This window comes from Procambarus clarkii, chromosome 44 (assembly GCF_040958095.1).
Source record: "Procambarus clarkii isolate CNS0578487 chromosome 44, FALCON_Pclarkii_2.0, whole genome shotgun sequence".
Taxonomy (NCBI): Eukaryota; Metazoa; Arthropoda; class Malacostraca; order Decapoda; family Cambaridae; genus Procambarus; species Procambarus clarkii.
The window spans coordinates 24,476,409-24,492,420 of NC_091193.1; the positions used below are offsets into that span (position 1 = coordinate 24,476,409).

At 42.7% G+C, this 16,012-nt stretch overlaps 1 protein-coding gene across 3 annotated transcripts in view; it reads left to right on the top strand.

Annotated features, from left to right (window-relative positions):
• Positions 1–1,473: 1,473 nt before the first annotated feature.
• Naa60 (N-alpha-acetyltransferase 60) overlaps positions 1,474–16,012 on the top strand; it is a 103,623-nt gene continuing 89,084 nt past the window's right edge. For all 3 annotated transcript variants that reach the window (XR_011222038.1, XM_045725933.2, XM_069300846.1), the window contains exon 1: positions 1,474–1,612. Coding sequence is in view for 2 of the 3 variants with exons in the window: in XM_045725933.2 (XP_045581889.1) it covers positions 1,596–1,612 (17 nt within the window). In the remaining variant the exon portion in view is untranslated. The remainder of the gene's footprint in view (positions 1,613–16,012) is intronic.

Here is a 16,012-nt window from a genome sequence, read left to right on the forward strand (position 1 = left end):
TCTGGGGCCGTATAAATACGGGGGCACAGAGGGGCTCTGCCCTCGCCGCTGCCCTCGCAAACTCCCACCCTCCTCCCCTTTGCAAGCGGCTGTCTTTGTACCCCCGTCATGCTTTGCACAGTTGTCCCATTTTCTCCCCCACTGCATGTGGGAAGGGGGGTGCAGCGCCGGTCCCCAAGTGTCCCGCTGTCCGCAGCTAATACTTTGCCCAGTCTAGGTGCTAGTAAGCCCTACTTGTAGTCACACCCCCTTCTCCTTATTCATTAGGTCTTTTACGGCCTCTTGGCCGGGTACATTACGTGTTATGTGGTCTCTCACTTATTAGTTATTCTTTGTGTCCTGCCTGTTATATCCTAGTGTTATATAATTACTACACATTTGCACTCGGCCTTAATTCTAGTACCAGTTAACCTTTAGGTTTCTGCAGAATTAGTTTCCATGTCATTATAGGCTAAGGTCTCATACTTACTACGGGTGTACCTTTTAAGTTAAATCTAGTCCTCGGACTTGGAATTGTTACTGTTAATTCTTACTTTATATATTTACTTTATATATTTTAATATAAACTTTATATATTTACTTACTTTATATATTTGAAACTTTATATATTTACATGTTCTGCAGAATTTAATCTTCAATAAATTTAAAGCCCCATACTGCCAGTAATTTTAATTTTAATTTTGCCCCGAGGGGCGAGTTTATTGGGCAGCGCCACTCATCTTGTGAGTGAACATACCGCACCATACTGCCAGTATCTTTCTCCCCCTGATCAGAAAATGGGTGTTTTGACTCACATACATGTAGTGTTGCATGGTTTGACTTCTCTCATACATTATACCCCTCCTCTCCACGTCTGCCTGTGCCTGAATATTTCTGATTTTGCTTCCTATTTGTCTCATTTGATAGATTTATAGATAGAGCTAGTACATACAATGCCTAAAGTCACTATTACGCAAAGCGTTCGGGTAAATGTTGATGAATCTATAAATTCATCAATATTTGTATCACCCCTTGTATGTATGTACTTTACCTGAATAAACATTTGTATTTTTTTTTTTATTTTTTTACCCTCTTAACCCACCCAACGTACCTTCTTGGATATAAATAAATAAATAAATGGGCAGTGCCCTCATGGCTCTAATCTTTTAACCCTTTAGCGTCTAAACTAACTCCACAGGTCTAAAGTTTAGACCGTTTGGTGGTGGAAATCTATTACTATACTGGCTGTTTCTTATTTTGCTGTATTCCCAGCCATATAAAAATATGAGTTTGTGTGTAGATGATCCGAACGCTTCATTGTACAGTATTTGAATGTCGTAAAATTATTACCAGCACAGTGGGCTTACAGATGTGATCAGTATACTTCCAGGATCAATAAATAATTATAGGCATCTGTGTGATGCCAAAAATCACGTATATTTTTCATATGTATTGTGTTAATTTTACAGATCAGCACATAGAACATTGTTTTATTGGGTCAGCAGTTAAGAAGGTTTTGGTATCACTGGCAGCAGTCAGCTGATGATAGTAAACACGACCCAACATAATGAGTTGGTGCTCCTCCAAATGAATTTCCTCTCATAGCGAGAAGCTCCATGAGTCACGCTAGTAGGTGAGTCCTCTGAGTCGCTAGCTGAGATGTTTTGATCACGCTGGTCATTAAAAGATGCGTAAAGCTGATTTGAACAATACGAAATAGAGAGAGAGAGATCATATGATACTGTGACACTCCTCGCGATTTGTTCATATTTGGTGGGAATATTACCGTCGGGTGATCCGCTTACAATATCCCGAACTAATATCACGCCAGATGCACATATCACCAGGGGTCACACATGACAGTTCTTGGCATTTTCCACTTGGCTCCTTGGGTGTCAACCGAGTCTAGCGCTGGCTTGGTCAACAGGTACTGGGACGGGAGACATCTGTCACGCAGGGTGCAGTCGCACCTCCACAGATCTCCAGTATCAGCTCTTGATACTGGTAATGGCTCAGAAGGGCCTCCACTTACGGGCTATTCATGCCCGTGCCACCATTTGGGTGGCTTAATCTTCATCAATCAATCCATTTGGTCGACGGGAGACATCTGTCCCGCAGGGTGCAGTCGCACCTCCACAGAACTCCAGTATCATCTATTGATACTGGTAATGGGTCAAAAGGGCCTCCACTTATGGGCTATTCATGCCCGTGCCACCTTTTGGGTGGCTTAATCTTCATCAATCAGTCAGGTACTGGAGGTTGGTGTGTCCACCTAGTTTATTAAAGTCTAGTTGCTACTTATTGACCACAAGCTGAATTTCCAGGGACACATTCTAAATATATCAAAAAAAGTTTCAAAAACTGTGGGCATCCTTTCTAAGATCAGATATTATGTACCACGCCCTGCCCTGGTGACTCTCTATTACTCCCTTATCTATCCATATCTCAACTATGGTATTTGTGCTTGGGGCTCTAATACCCAAAATCACTTACGTCCTCTAATTACTCAACACAAAGCTGCTATTAAGACAATATCCAACTCTGGCCCCAGACATCACTCGGTACCCCTACTCAAATCTCTGAATATGTTAGACATTAAGTCACTGCACATTCTCTCATGTGTATTATACATATATAAAATGCTAAACTATAATGCCAATCCTGATCTCAAAAGCTTCATAGAAGGTTGTAACAGAACCCATGAGCACTACACCAGAAATAAATACAGTTTTGATATTCCTAGAGTACGACTTAATCAAACTAGAAATGCTCTACAAATCAAGGGGCCCAGAATGTGGAATGACCTTCCCAACCATGTTAAAGACTGTACCTCTCTCAATCAGTTTAAGATAAAAACTAAACACTATCTAATAAATTCCCTGTAACCTACCTTACCCCTCTATTGTCAACCCATGTCTGTTATTTTTTTTTAATGAACACTGTTTGTCAACCTATTGTATTTGTGCTGCTTTTCAGTCATGTTCCCCTTTTTTTTTTTTTTTTTTTTATCTTTATTTGTATTTGTTCTCAACACATTTTATTCTTTATGCTCAATTAGTATTAAGTTCTAGATATTAATGTTTTTCCTGCCCGAAACGCATTGCATAATAGTGGCTTTAGGCATTGTATGTACTAGCTCTATCTATATATTGATCCATTAATGTAACATCACTTGTATGTATGTACCTTACCTGAATAAACATATTTATTTATTTATTATTTATTTATATTTATTATAATCTTCATTATTTAATAAAATGTTATACATGTTTATACTGGCAAAACTTAAAGATTTTGCTGTTAAGTTTTTCGACAGAAGATTGAATTTTAATATTGGCTCTTCATTGAAAAAAAGCATCCTGCAGCATTGTGCTTAGCTGGGATTGCAATAACTCAGCTTTTCAATTTTTGCCATTAAACCTAATTCATAACATAGCCTTGGACCCCCCTATAATGGCAATTATATTTAGTAATTTGTGATGATAAATTTTGTATACAGTATGCATTACTCTATTAACAGTAATACCTGTAATGTTAGTTTAAACCTTTACATGTATGTGTTTTGAGTGATAAGACACAGAGTTTAGTCATATTTTTTATACATATTTAGTATAGTCTTGATTACAGCAGTTGATTTGTTGGCGATATAGTGAAGTGTTGTAGTAGTTGAGATGATGCCCGGAGCAGGGCAGAGATCCGAGTTAGGCCTGAGGTAGAGAGATTGGATACGGGGTGAGTGTGTAGAGCGTGACACTCTGAATGAGGGTGAAGTCAAAAAGCTCGAGTGCGGGATGAAAGTGTGGAAGTTCTATGCAGCCAGAATCTGGCTGTCTGCTCTGTAGCGAGGCTGAAGCATCTTGTGAGGGTAGGAACTGGACTTGTCAAGTGTTACATTGTTGTTGGTGAATGTTGAAGATGTGCAGCCTGTCATCCAAACAAAGACCCAAAAGTGATTCCATGCCTCCGCCAAACCCCCTGTTTATGAATAAAAAAACGGTTTACACACGACTCACAACTGTTAACGTTCGAACACTTCCGGAACAAGTGCTTCACTGACAAATTTTTTTCAAACCACAACGCTGTAAATACTTCACCCACTCACACCCTCAGTGCTGCTCTCTCTGACCTCTCCCTTCTGCCTCTCCCTCGCTCTCTCCTCCTTTTTCATGACACTGTCTTCGAAGCTGCCCTCTGCTCTATTCCTCGCTCTTCCTCTCAGGATCCACGGAAGTGCATTCCCTGGTGGAATGCAGACTGTGCTCGGGCTGTCCGCTGTAAGCGTGCAGCCTGGAAGAGACACCGCAGTTGGCAGACGGCCGATTCTTTTCTTTTCTTTCGGAAGGCAAGTGCGGTGGCCCGTAGGGCCATCCGTACGGCTAAACGTGTATGTTGGGCATCTTATGTCTCCACTATTACGTCCGAAACTCCTCTGCCACAGATCTGGAAGCGTATCCGCAAGATAGCGGGTAAGTTCGTTCCTGATGTTTCACCAGTCCTTCACCTCCGTGGTACTCTTGTGGCGGACCCGTTGCAGGTCGCTATCGAACTGGGTTCCCACTTTTCTTCTGTTAGCTCTGGTCTTCATCTTTGCCAATCTTTCCTTCTTCGTAAACCTGTCCTCGTATCTTGTCCTTTCGATTTCTGCACTCGTCTTCGACTTCCCTATAACGATCCCTTCTTTCTCTCTGAACTTGGAAAATTCTTTAATGAGTTTAATTGGACAGATTTGTTGCTAGGCAAGGAAGTTAATAAGATGTATGACAAATTTTGCGAAATATACGATGAAGGCACACCATCATTCATTACAAAACAGAGATGCAGGACCAGAAAACAGGATTGGTTCAACAGAAATTGAGAGAGGGGGCCACTGAGGAAAACTACAAGAAAATGGGTTCAATATTGGAAGAGGTCTAACCCGCACACATACCAGCACTACAAACAAGCAAGAAATAATTATACAGCAGTGGGGAGGGATGTAGAAATGAACTTTGAGAAAGTTATAGCGGACAAATGTAAAATAGATCCAGGCCTTTTCAATAAATTCATTAAAAGCAAGTTGCATATAAAGCATAAATCCAGAGATTGGGAATGGGGAACAGGACTACTAAGAATGAAAAAGAAATGTGTGAAATGCTAAATGTTCAGTTCCAAAGTGTGTTTGTACAAAAGGAGGATTTTAGAGAGCCAGACCCAATACCAATTCCAGAGTACACCATAGAATACATAAAGGTATCTCAAGCCGAAGTGGAAAAATTACTCAAATAAAGGAAAAGGGCTAGGAATAAATAAAGCGGTTGGACCTAATGGAGTCTCACCTTGGGTGCTGCAAGAATGTGCAAGCGAGGTGAGCAGTTCCACTCCAATTCATATTTCAAACATCCTTGTGCACAGGAATCTTAGCAGAGATATGGAAAAAGGCAAACATAGTCCTGTATCAGTCTTTAAAAATGGTAGTTGAGAGGAACCTCTAAATTATAGGTCCGTTATCATTAACAAGCGTGGTAGTTAAAACACTAGAAAAAATAGTTAAAGCCAAATGGGTTGAACACCTAGAAAGTAATGACAGGACAGACAGTATGATTTTTGAACAGGAAGATCCTGTGTAACAAATCTACCTGGGTTTTATGATAGAGCCACAGATATACTACAGGAAAGAGGGGGTTGGGTTGACTGTCTATCTGGACCTAAATAAGGCTTTTGATAGTCCCACACAAGAGGCTGTTCTGGAAATTGGAACATGCTGGAGGAGTGACAGGGAGACTTATGACATAGATTAAATTTTTTTATAAATGTCTGATGAGGGCAACAATCAGAAACAATGTATCTGACTGGAAGAATGTTACTAGCAGATTACCACAGGGTTCAATTTTTGCACCAGTAATGTTCATCGTCTATATAAACGATCTACCAGAAGGAATACCGAATTATATGAACATGTTTGCAGATGATGCTAAGATACTGGGGAAGATAGGAGATGCAGATGATTGTAATGCCCTACAAGTTGATCTAGATAAAATAAGTGCTTGGAGTGTTAAGTGGCAAATTGAATTCTTTGTGAATAAATGCCATGTTATGAATTGTGGAATTGGAGAAAATAGACCACACACAACTTAAAAATTGTGGACAGGAATTACAGAACTCTAATAAAGAACGAGATCTAGAGGTGGTTTTGGATAGTAAGCTGTCGCCAGAGGAACACATAAAGAACATTGTGAGAGGAGTATATTAATCGCTTTCCAACTTCAGACTTGCTTTTAACACTTTTGCACTCTGGCAACATCAAACGTCGTCACTCATTTTTCTTCCGATTCGTCTCGGGTGACGAGGTCCGTTGTCACTCATTAAAATATTTGTTAAAAATTTAAATTTTATCCAATCAATCTGGGAGTGATTTCAAAATGAGCACCTTCAGACTGTGCACAATTTGATTCCAAAATGAAAGACATAACATAAAAATTGATGTCAGAACACTGGAAAGATATAAATAATTTTGTGGTGATGAGCATCAAAAAGTGTCCAAAAAGTTAAAATATATATTAAAATTCTATTGTTCTATTGTTATGGGACTAATTTTACAATATGCGCCTTTTTATCACGAACAATTTGATACCAAACTGAAGGACGTAGCACGAAAATGTATGTTATCAAACTGAACGAACATATACATTAGTCTGCAGGTGTGCCAATTGGTGCTCGTTAATGAGTAACTTGGCCAACTTTAGGCTCTGCTGTGGGACTCACTCCGGGCTTTTAGACCTTATATGCATATACCACTATAGAGAATTCTATTGCGAAAACAATGATACCAAAACGAATGATGTAGCACGAGAAATAAGGTGAGAAAACTGAAACGAGTATATACATTTTACAGATTTTGCGCGCTCACAGGTAACTTTGCCGATTTTAGTCTTTATACTTTGTTATTGGTATTGTGTATATATATTGTGGTTGTTATTGCTTATATTTGTCTTTCTATTTAGAGCATTTTATTGCGAATAATTTGATACCACAATGAACAATGTTGCACAAAAACTTCTGTTAGCAAACTGTATGTTTGTCTGGTGTATTGGGTGTAGCGGGTGTGGCAATGAGTGTGCTCTAATGGATAAGGCTTCGATGACTTTAGGGGTCGTTGCGGGTGAGGCGCGCCCATGTTGTCTAATTTATATGCATATGTCTGTGTAGGAAATTTTATTGCGATCACAGTGATACAAAAAAGAACGATGTCAAACAAGTTTGGACCTGATAAACCTGAAAAGAGTAGCAACATGTTCGCGCGCTGTTTGGCATGAATGGCTAACAAACGACTTAGTTTTTTATTTGGTGTCGGCATCACGTTAGCTTTGGTGACATGTTATACATATGTTCCTCTAGAACATTTCATTGGCAACACATTGATACCAAAATAAAACTCGTACATCGAAAATGAAGGTCAAAAACATGAAAAGAGTATAAACTTTTCAGTAGTTATGTAGCCGATGTGCAGTTGGGCGTGCGGTAACGGGTAACCCCTGGGCAACTTCCCACAGTCTTGTGGGTGGGACGCGCCCATGATTTGTACTTTATATTCATATGTCCATGTAGGTAATTTTATTGTGATTACAGTGTTACCAAAATTAACGACATAGACCAATTCTGGGGTTGACAAACCTGAAAAGAGCATGAACATTTCATCGCAGTTTGGCATTCATGGCTAACGATCGCCATAGTTTTTTATTTGGTGCGGGTCTCGCATTGACTTTGGAGAACTTTTATAGATATATTTCGCTAGAGCATTCTCTTGCGAACAAAATGATACCAAACTTAAATACACATATGGAAATTTAAGGTGAGCAGACCGAAAAGAGTATAAACATTTAAGTGTCGCTGCGCGGTGGCCCGAAACGAATGGTGCACAAGGGGAAAGTTACACAGGATACTGTCGGGTGCGCGAAAGTGTTAAGTTACTATGCCTATAGGTTGTTTGTAATCAATGCTACATGTTTCAGATGCATTATCACTGAACGCAGAAAACGATTCATCTATGTATCATCTATATAAATTGGAGATAGCATAGGTGGGCAAGGGTGGCGCTCAGAACTACAACTGGATACGCTCACTGTATCGTCCACATAGGTGCTGTATCACTTGCATCCGACCTTTGTGTTAGGTCCTTATTGCGCCTAGCTTCACCAATATTATGACCCTTATGCTCTTCAAACAATAAGGTTTGAATTTCACCGATAGCGCGCGATCTTCCAACACCGCGTCGGACAGGTGTTTGGGAGCCAGAGGTGCGTGCGCCACCCATGGTTGCTCACTCAGTACTAATCCAGCCAGCAGCCCTAGGGTATTCTGGGAATTTTTTCCAAGATAGCTGCCTCTCACTGGAGGTCCTAAGACTCCATTTCGTACACCACCAACTGCGCACACATTTAGAATGGGTATGAAAAAATCAAAAAGAGTTTTCTCGGTTGGCGCAGTTTCCCACCGACCGAGAATACTCGGTTGGCGCAGTTCAGTGGTTAAACTATTTAAACAATTCATGTATGTTGGCTTGTTTAATATTAAGTGTTTCCCCATTAAACTTATGAATAAATGACCTATTTATGTATGCCTGAACCCTTATTCATAATAAGGACTTTATATAAATTACCATATGTACCTACAATTACTCCATTGTATCATGTTTCAAATGTACATTATATAAGTAAAAATAATTTTTCAGTGGAACCTTGGTGGTCGAACGTCCCTCTTTATGTATTTTTTGGGTTACGAGCTCAGTTTCTTCATAAAATTTGAATCGGTTTATGAGCTTTGCCTCGCTTTGCCAGTTTGTTGATACACATATGAGTCGACCGAGTTCGTGGTTCCTGGTGGCATGGGTGACTACGCTTCAGTTTGCCAGTGCCTCCCGCCTAGTGACGATTGCGCTTGAATTCTTTGTAAAGAATTTCATTGTTTTTCAGCTTTTTTGGTTTCTAAACATAAAAGTAATTAGTATAAACCATGCCATGGGGTTCCAAGAAAGTCAGTGGTAAGGTTCAGCCGATGAAAACACATGTAGGGATGACCATAGAGGAAAAACAAGTCTTTATGGAAAGGTTCTTAGTGAGAAAAACAAGCAGTGAGTCATAACCAGATCCTAGTGGTATGCAGGCAAAACATAGGAGAGAATACCCCAGAGCAGTCATCACTGCCTGATGTTATAATGAAAGGGGACTCCCCTTCCAAACAGTAACACCTCTCCTCCTCCCTCCCCCCCCTTCCTCCTCGCCGTCTTCCATACGCCAACGAGAGTCATATGTGATAGAGTGGTAAGCTTTAACTTGTACATACTATAGTACAAAATATTTGTGTGTATTATGTATGAAATGTATTTTGAAGTTAATATTTTTGGGGGTGTGGAAAGGACTAATTTAATTTACATTATTTCTTATGGGAAAATTAGTTTCGGTGTGCAAATTTTCGGTTTACGGGCTGTCTCTGGGAATGAATTAAATTAAAAACCAAGGTACAGAGCACCACTTGGTTTCCGAACTTTAGTTATCGAAACTTCCAGTTTCCCGATTGTGGTTGGGGAGTCATTCTACCCAAACGAAGTTAAGGTAGGAAGGGGTCCGCCAAGCGTCACGCCGGCCTGTGGTGATGGGTGGGAGATGGTCCAGTTTGCCCACTGTGACTTCACAGATTCACGGCCTATTATTCCTATTATTTTGAATTGTTATAAGGCTGGAATGTTCATTCTGTGCTTTTGTTTTACATATCTGCATAATCAAGAAACATCTGTGCACCATGTCGGCTCCAAATGCATGCATTGCGTCAGTACTGGTGGGTGGATGGATGGGAGAGCTTAGGTGGGAGGCAGTATGAGAGAGGGGGAGAATTAGCCAGAATGGGAGGGAGGATGAGATGCTAGGAGGGAGGGGGAGGTAGGGTGAGATGCTAGAAGGTAGGCAGGAAGGGAGGGAAGTAGTGAGAATTAGGGAGGGAGGGAGGAAAAGGGAGGGAAGTAGTGAGAATTAGGGAGGGAGGGAGGAAAAGGGAGGGAAGTGAGAATTAGGGAGGGAGGGAGGGAGGGAGGGAAAGGGAGGGAAGTAGTAAGAATTAGGGAGGGAGGGAGGGAAAGGGAGGGAAGTAGTAAGAATTAGGGAGGGAGGGAGGGAAAGGGAGGGAAGTAGTGAGAATTAGGGAGGGAGGGAGGGAAAGGGAGGCTGGCTGGCTGGCTGGCTGGCTGGCTGGCTGGCTAGCTGGCTGGCTGGCTGGCTGGCTGGCTGGCAGGCTGGCAGGCAGGCTGGCAGGCAGGCAGGCTGGCTGGCAGGCTGGCAGGCTGGCAGGCTGGCAGGCAGGCTGGCTGGCTGGCTGGCTGGCTGGCAGGCTGGCAGGCAGGCTGGCAGGCAGGCTGACAGACAGACAGACAGACAGACAGGCTGGCTGGCTGGCTGGCTGGCAGGCAGGCAGGCAGGCAGGCAGGCAGGCAGGCAGGCAGGCTGGCTGGCTGGCTGGCTGACTGGCAGGCAGGCAGGCAGGGAGGCAGGCAGGCAGGCAGGCAGGCAGGCAGGCAGGCAGGCAGGCAGGCAGGCAGACAGACAGACATACAGGCTGGCTGGCTGGCTGGCTGGCTGGCTGGTTGGTTGGTTGGCTGGCAGGCTGGCTGGCTGGCTGGCTGGCTGGCTGGCTGGCTGGCTGGCTGGCTGGCTGGCTGGCTGGCTGGCTGGCTGGCTGGCTGGCTGGCTGGCTGGCTGACAGGCAGGCTGGATGGCAGGCAGCAAGGGAGGCAGGCTGGCAAGCAGGGAGGTAGGGAGGGAGGGAGTCACGTGGTTGAATCGTGTGACCTTTGAGAGAGAGTATGGGATGTAGGGGTGGGGGGGGTTGTCGGTGGTAGGGGTGGTGGGGGAGAGACCGGCTCACTCCCGAAGATAAGCCTAACACACTCGACCCGTTAGCAAATCAAAATCCAAAACCTCGACCAGTATTGGACCGTTAATTACAAATGAAGGTACGTACCCAGAGGACAACAAAGAGATTAGTGAAATTCTAAGAAGCCAGTATGAGGCTATGTTTAGCACACCAATAAACAACATGAAAGTTGATGACCCAGACACCTTCTTTATGAATGACATTCAAGCTGCAGATAATATAACGGATATTACCACAAACTCGGAAGACTTTGAAAGAGAAATTGACAATATCCCTATGCACTCAGCTCCTGGGCCTGACTCATGGAATTCAATATTCATAAAGAAATGTACAGTACCAGTAGCGAGAGCACTCAGCGTGATATGGAGAAAAGAGCCTGGATACAGGGGAGATACCAGCAACACTTAAATCTGCAGATATAGCTCCGTTGCACAAGGGGGGGAGTAAAGCCTTGGCAAAAAATTATAGGCCAGTTGTACTAACATCACACATAATAAAAGTGTTTGAAAGAGTGATTAGGAATCAAATTTCTAGTTTTATGGAAAATAATGAATTGCACAATCCAGGACAACATGGATTTAGAGCGGGAAGATCCTGTCTGTCACAATTACTCAACCACTATGACAAAATCACAGAAACCCTAGAAGAAAAGCAAAATGCAGATGTTGTATACACAGACTTTGCAAAGGCATTCAACAAATGTGACCATGGGGTGATAGCTCACAAAATGAGGTCAATGGGAATAACTGGAAAAGTAGGACGCTGGATACTAAATTTCCTGTCGAATAGAACACAAAGTTTAACAGTCAATCAGATAAAATCGAGTTCAAGCGATGTTAAAAGCTCTGTACCTCAAGGTACAGTCCTTGCACCACTACTGTTCCTTATTCTCATATCTGATATAGACAAAAATACACGTCACAGCTTTGTGTCGTCCTTTGCATATGACACAAAAATCAGCATGAAAATTACCTCTGCTGAAGACATTGAAAAACTACAAGCAGATGTCAACAAAGTTTTTGATTGGGCAGCAGAAAATAACATGATGTTTAACAGTGATAAATTTCAGGTACCTGTACTCAGGTACGGCAAAAATGAGGATCTGAAACATAATACAGGGTACAAAACACAATCGAATCTTCCCATAGTAGAAAAACAGCATGTCAAGGATTTGGGAATAATGATGTCCGACGACCTAACGTTTAGGGAGCATAACCAAGCAAATATCGCGTCAGCCAGAAAAATGATCGGATGGATTACGAGAACTTTCAAATCCAGGGATCCCATCACAATGGTTGTACTCTTCGAGTCACTTGTATTGTCCCATCTCGAGTACTGCTCAGTACTCACTTCCCCCTTCTGACCAGGAGAGATTGCAGAAATAGAGGGAATACAGAGAACATATACGGCACGCATAGATGAGATAAAACACCTAAATTATTGGGATCGTCTCAAAGCTCTCCAAATGTACTCTTTAGAAAGGAGACGAGAGAGATACCAAATAATATACACTAAAAAAATATTGGAGGGCCAGGTCCCAAATCTACACAGTAAAATAACAACGTACTGGAGTGAACGATATGGAAGAAAATGCTAGATTGAACCAGTGAAGAGCAGAGGTGTGAACGATATGGAGTGAACGATATGGAAGAAAATGCAAGATTGAACCAGTGAAGAGCAGAGGTGCCTGGTGGACCAAACTCTCACAAGTCGAGCCTGGCCTCGGGCCGGGCTTGGGGAGTAGAAGAACTCCCAGAACCCCATCAAGCAAGCAGCATAATGGCAAGGAGGGAGGCAGGCTGGCTGGCAGGATGTGCCTGCAGGCTGGCTGGCAGGATGTGCCTGCAGGCTGGCTGGCAGGATGTGCCTGCAGGCTGGCTGGCAGGATGTCCCTGCAGGCTGGCTGGCAGGATGTGCCTGCAGGCTGGCAGGCAGGCTGGCTGGCAGGCTGTCTGGCAGGCCAGCCAGGTAGACAGGATTTGGCACTCAAATCCTGTCTGACTGACTCATGTTGTATGTAACATAAAATATAATTCAACTAAATACCTTAATGATGTTACACCCCATTCTATATCTTCCCTAATCCAGCAGTAAGAGCCAGATTAGAGCCTCTACATCCCGTGCGTTCTCTGAGATGCATGGAGCATTTTGATATATATAAAGGGTAGTCAAAGTTATCATGTTGAGTTAAATTTACATTTTTTGTTTTGGGCCTGAAGGTCGGCCTGTAGTAATTAAAATGTCACGCCTATAGTGTTAATGACCACAAGTTGACCAGGGGTCAAGTCGTGTGAATTGACCTTGCTTTTGTTAAGCTGATAACTGCAGACAGTTTGTTGTGTCTTTTCATTAAACAAGCCGCTGTCTAGGTGTGGTAGGTAGATGGCCTGAGGCTATCTACTTAGTAGGCGGAGCTAGCTCCAGGGGTTCCCCCATAAATATCCTTTGAACTGTACATTCGAGAACATAGGTTCAGTAGAGAACAGAGCAGACAGAGAGGCTGGATGATTGAACTGCAGCTGAGACCAGGCTGTCGGCCAGACAGGGAGACTTTGTCTGTCAACTCCCTCCACCCCTTCTCTATCCAACTTAGACTCAGACTCAGACATTTGGTCAGCTGAACTGTAAGGTGACAAATTTGGTGTTTCCAACTGCTGAAGGTGTTGTGTGATTTTAGGGGCAAACAGCCGTACTGGTCTCAATGTCTTGGGTACTGACTCATATTGTATATTAATCTTGACATAGTGAAGATTAAATTAAATTGCTTGAATTATGATACTTATCATGTTAAATATATAATTTATAATCTCTGAGTTTATTGACTTCATCATCATCTCAAGATAACCTCAAGAAGATCTTGAGTTATCTTGAGGTTATCTTGAGTTGATTTCGGGGCTTTAGTGTCCCCGTGGCCCAGTCCTCGACCAGGCCTCCACCCCCAGGAAGCACCCCATGACGGCTGACTAACTCCCAGGTACCTATTTACTTCTAGGTAACAGAGGCATAGGGTGAAAGAAACTCTACCCATTGTTTCTCGTCGGCGCCCGGGATCGAACCCGGGACCACAGGATCACATGTCCAGCGTGCTGTCCGGTCGGCCGAGATTCTAAAGACTTAAAGATTCTTCTATCTATTAACTGGAGTACATGATTCCAGTTGATACATGCTAACAACATTCCTTGTTCCATTCCTTGTCTTGTATGTACTGAACAGAATGCATGGTGGCAACTACTTTCTACTCATCTACTTTCTACATCTTTCTACGTTCTACTTCTACTTTCCACTCCTCTTCGTGTTCTCAGTCTCTCCCTCCGCTTCTTTTCAAACTTTCCCTTTCCACCTGACCACATTCCTCGCTACTCCCATACCCCTTACGTCTACCTCTTTTATCTCCCTCACCCCAAACTCTCACTCATTACTTAATTATTCATTTCTTTCCTTTTTATTTCCGATACATTACTGGGCCACCATAACAGTACTCGGTGCACAGGCTCGAATCCTCCTCATGACATCTACTGATTTTCTCATTGATACATCACATTCATGTAATTTCTTTGTACAACAATAATAATAATAATAATAATAATAATAATAATAATAATAATAATAATAATAATAATAATAATAATAATACTGTAATGAGAAAATCAGTTAGGAGCCATGGGAAGGATTTGAACCCTATACTCTTGGTACTCCCAAGCCAACTCATCCTCAGACCAAATCCATTCCAACCAGCTGTCAACCCAAAAGATGCATTCATAAATTTTAACATGCTGATCATTCAAAATATGATTTTTCTCAAAAATAAATTAATATTATTTTATATTAGCATACTGTGCATATTTTAGGTATTGATTAGGTTAGGTTAGGTTAGGTGTTTAGGTTCTGTTGGTGATTATTTGTATTTGTAGTACTGTATGTGGGTGAAGCATTTACAGCATTGTGGTTCGAACAAAAGTCATCAGCCACTTGTTTGAAACAGTCACTTGTTTTGGAAGTGTTCAGACATTATCAGTTGTGAGTTGTGTGTAAACTGTTTTTCATTGATAAACAAGGGGTTTGGCAGGTGCATGGAATGGATTTTGGGCCTTTGATTATGAGGCCGCGCTGCCCAAGCACACGCCCTAGGCCTCTACATCACAGTGTGGTACAAGTAATACAACTTGGGACTCAATTGAATCCTCTAAGGTTCTTGAAGCTTCCACTAATCCACTAATCAGCCCAATCAGGTTTTCACACATTGCCTCCCCCCCCCCCCCCCCCCCACACACACACTCTAGCTCTGGTCCAGAAGTTTTACCTTCAACACTTGTCTTTAAATGCACAATGTAACCACAGCCAGAGTGCATGGGAACAATGTGTGAAACCCTGATTGGGCTTAGTGGAAGCCTCAGGACCACCTAGAGGTTTCAGTTGAATCCCAGGTTGCATTATTTTTTACGAAATCATGGTGTAGAAGTTTAGGACATGTGCTTGGGAGTACCAAGTGTGCTGGTTTGAATCTTCCAATTGGCTCCTACTGAATTTTTGTCATCATTATTAATGATTATTTATCATCACTTTCAGTGATTACATTTAAACCTGAAAATATAATGGAAATATGGAGCAAAAATCTCTTTTCTTGGGGGAGCCCTGTCGGCTCCCTGGAACTATCCAGGCTGATATGCTAATGTCATACTTTGGCATCAGTCATGTGTATGGAGTTCTGTGGGCCTACCAGGGACCACGAGCCAGAACCTGCCCCCCCCTCCCCCCTCAGAAGAGGCACGAGGAGCAATGGCCTATAGAAACCCCCGTGTGGTTGGACATTCTATGTCTGCCATCGACCGGGTCAGGCACCCAGAAAGGTAAGTGTCCCAAAACAAACCCCTATTCTGGTGAAAATTGCGACGAAAAGCCGAACAAGTGGATAGAACTCTCCAAGCAGAAACGAGCAAACGAGTATGATGTCACATGTTGCCGCGCCGCTGTCTGCGCAGCTCCCCCCTCCCCGGTAGAGGGAAGGGGGAGCCCCAGACCCCCTGCGCCGGCAATCTACCTCTCAGTTCTGAGGCTGATGTTATAGGCAACAATCGTGTGCTCTGGCTCCAGTGGTTGTTTCAGCACTGTGCTTTGTGTGTGGTGTCCGTCTTCT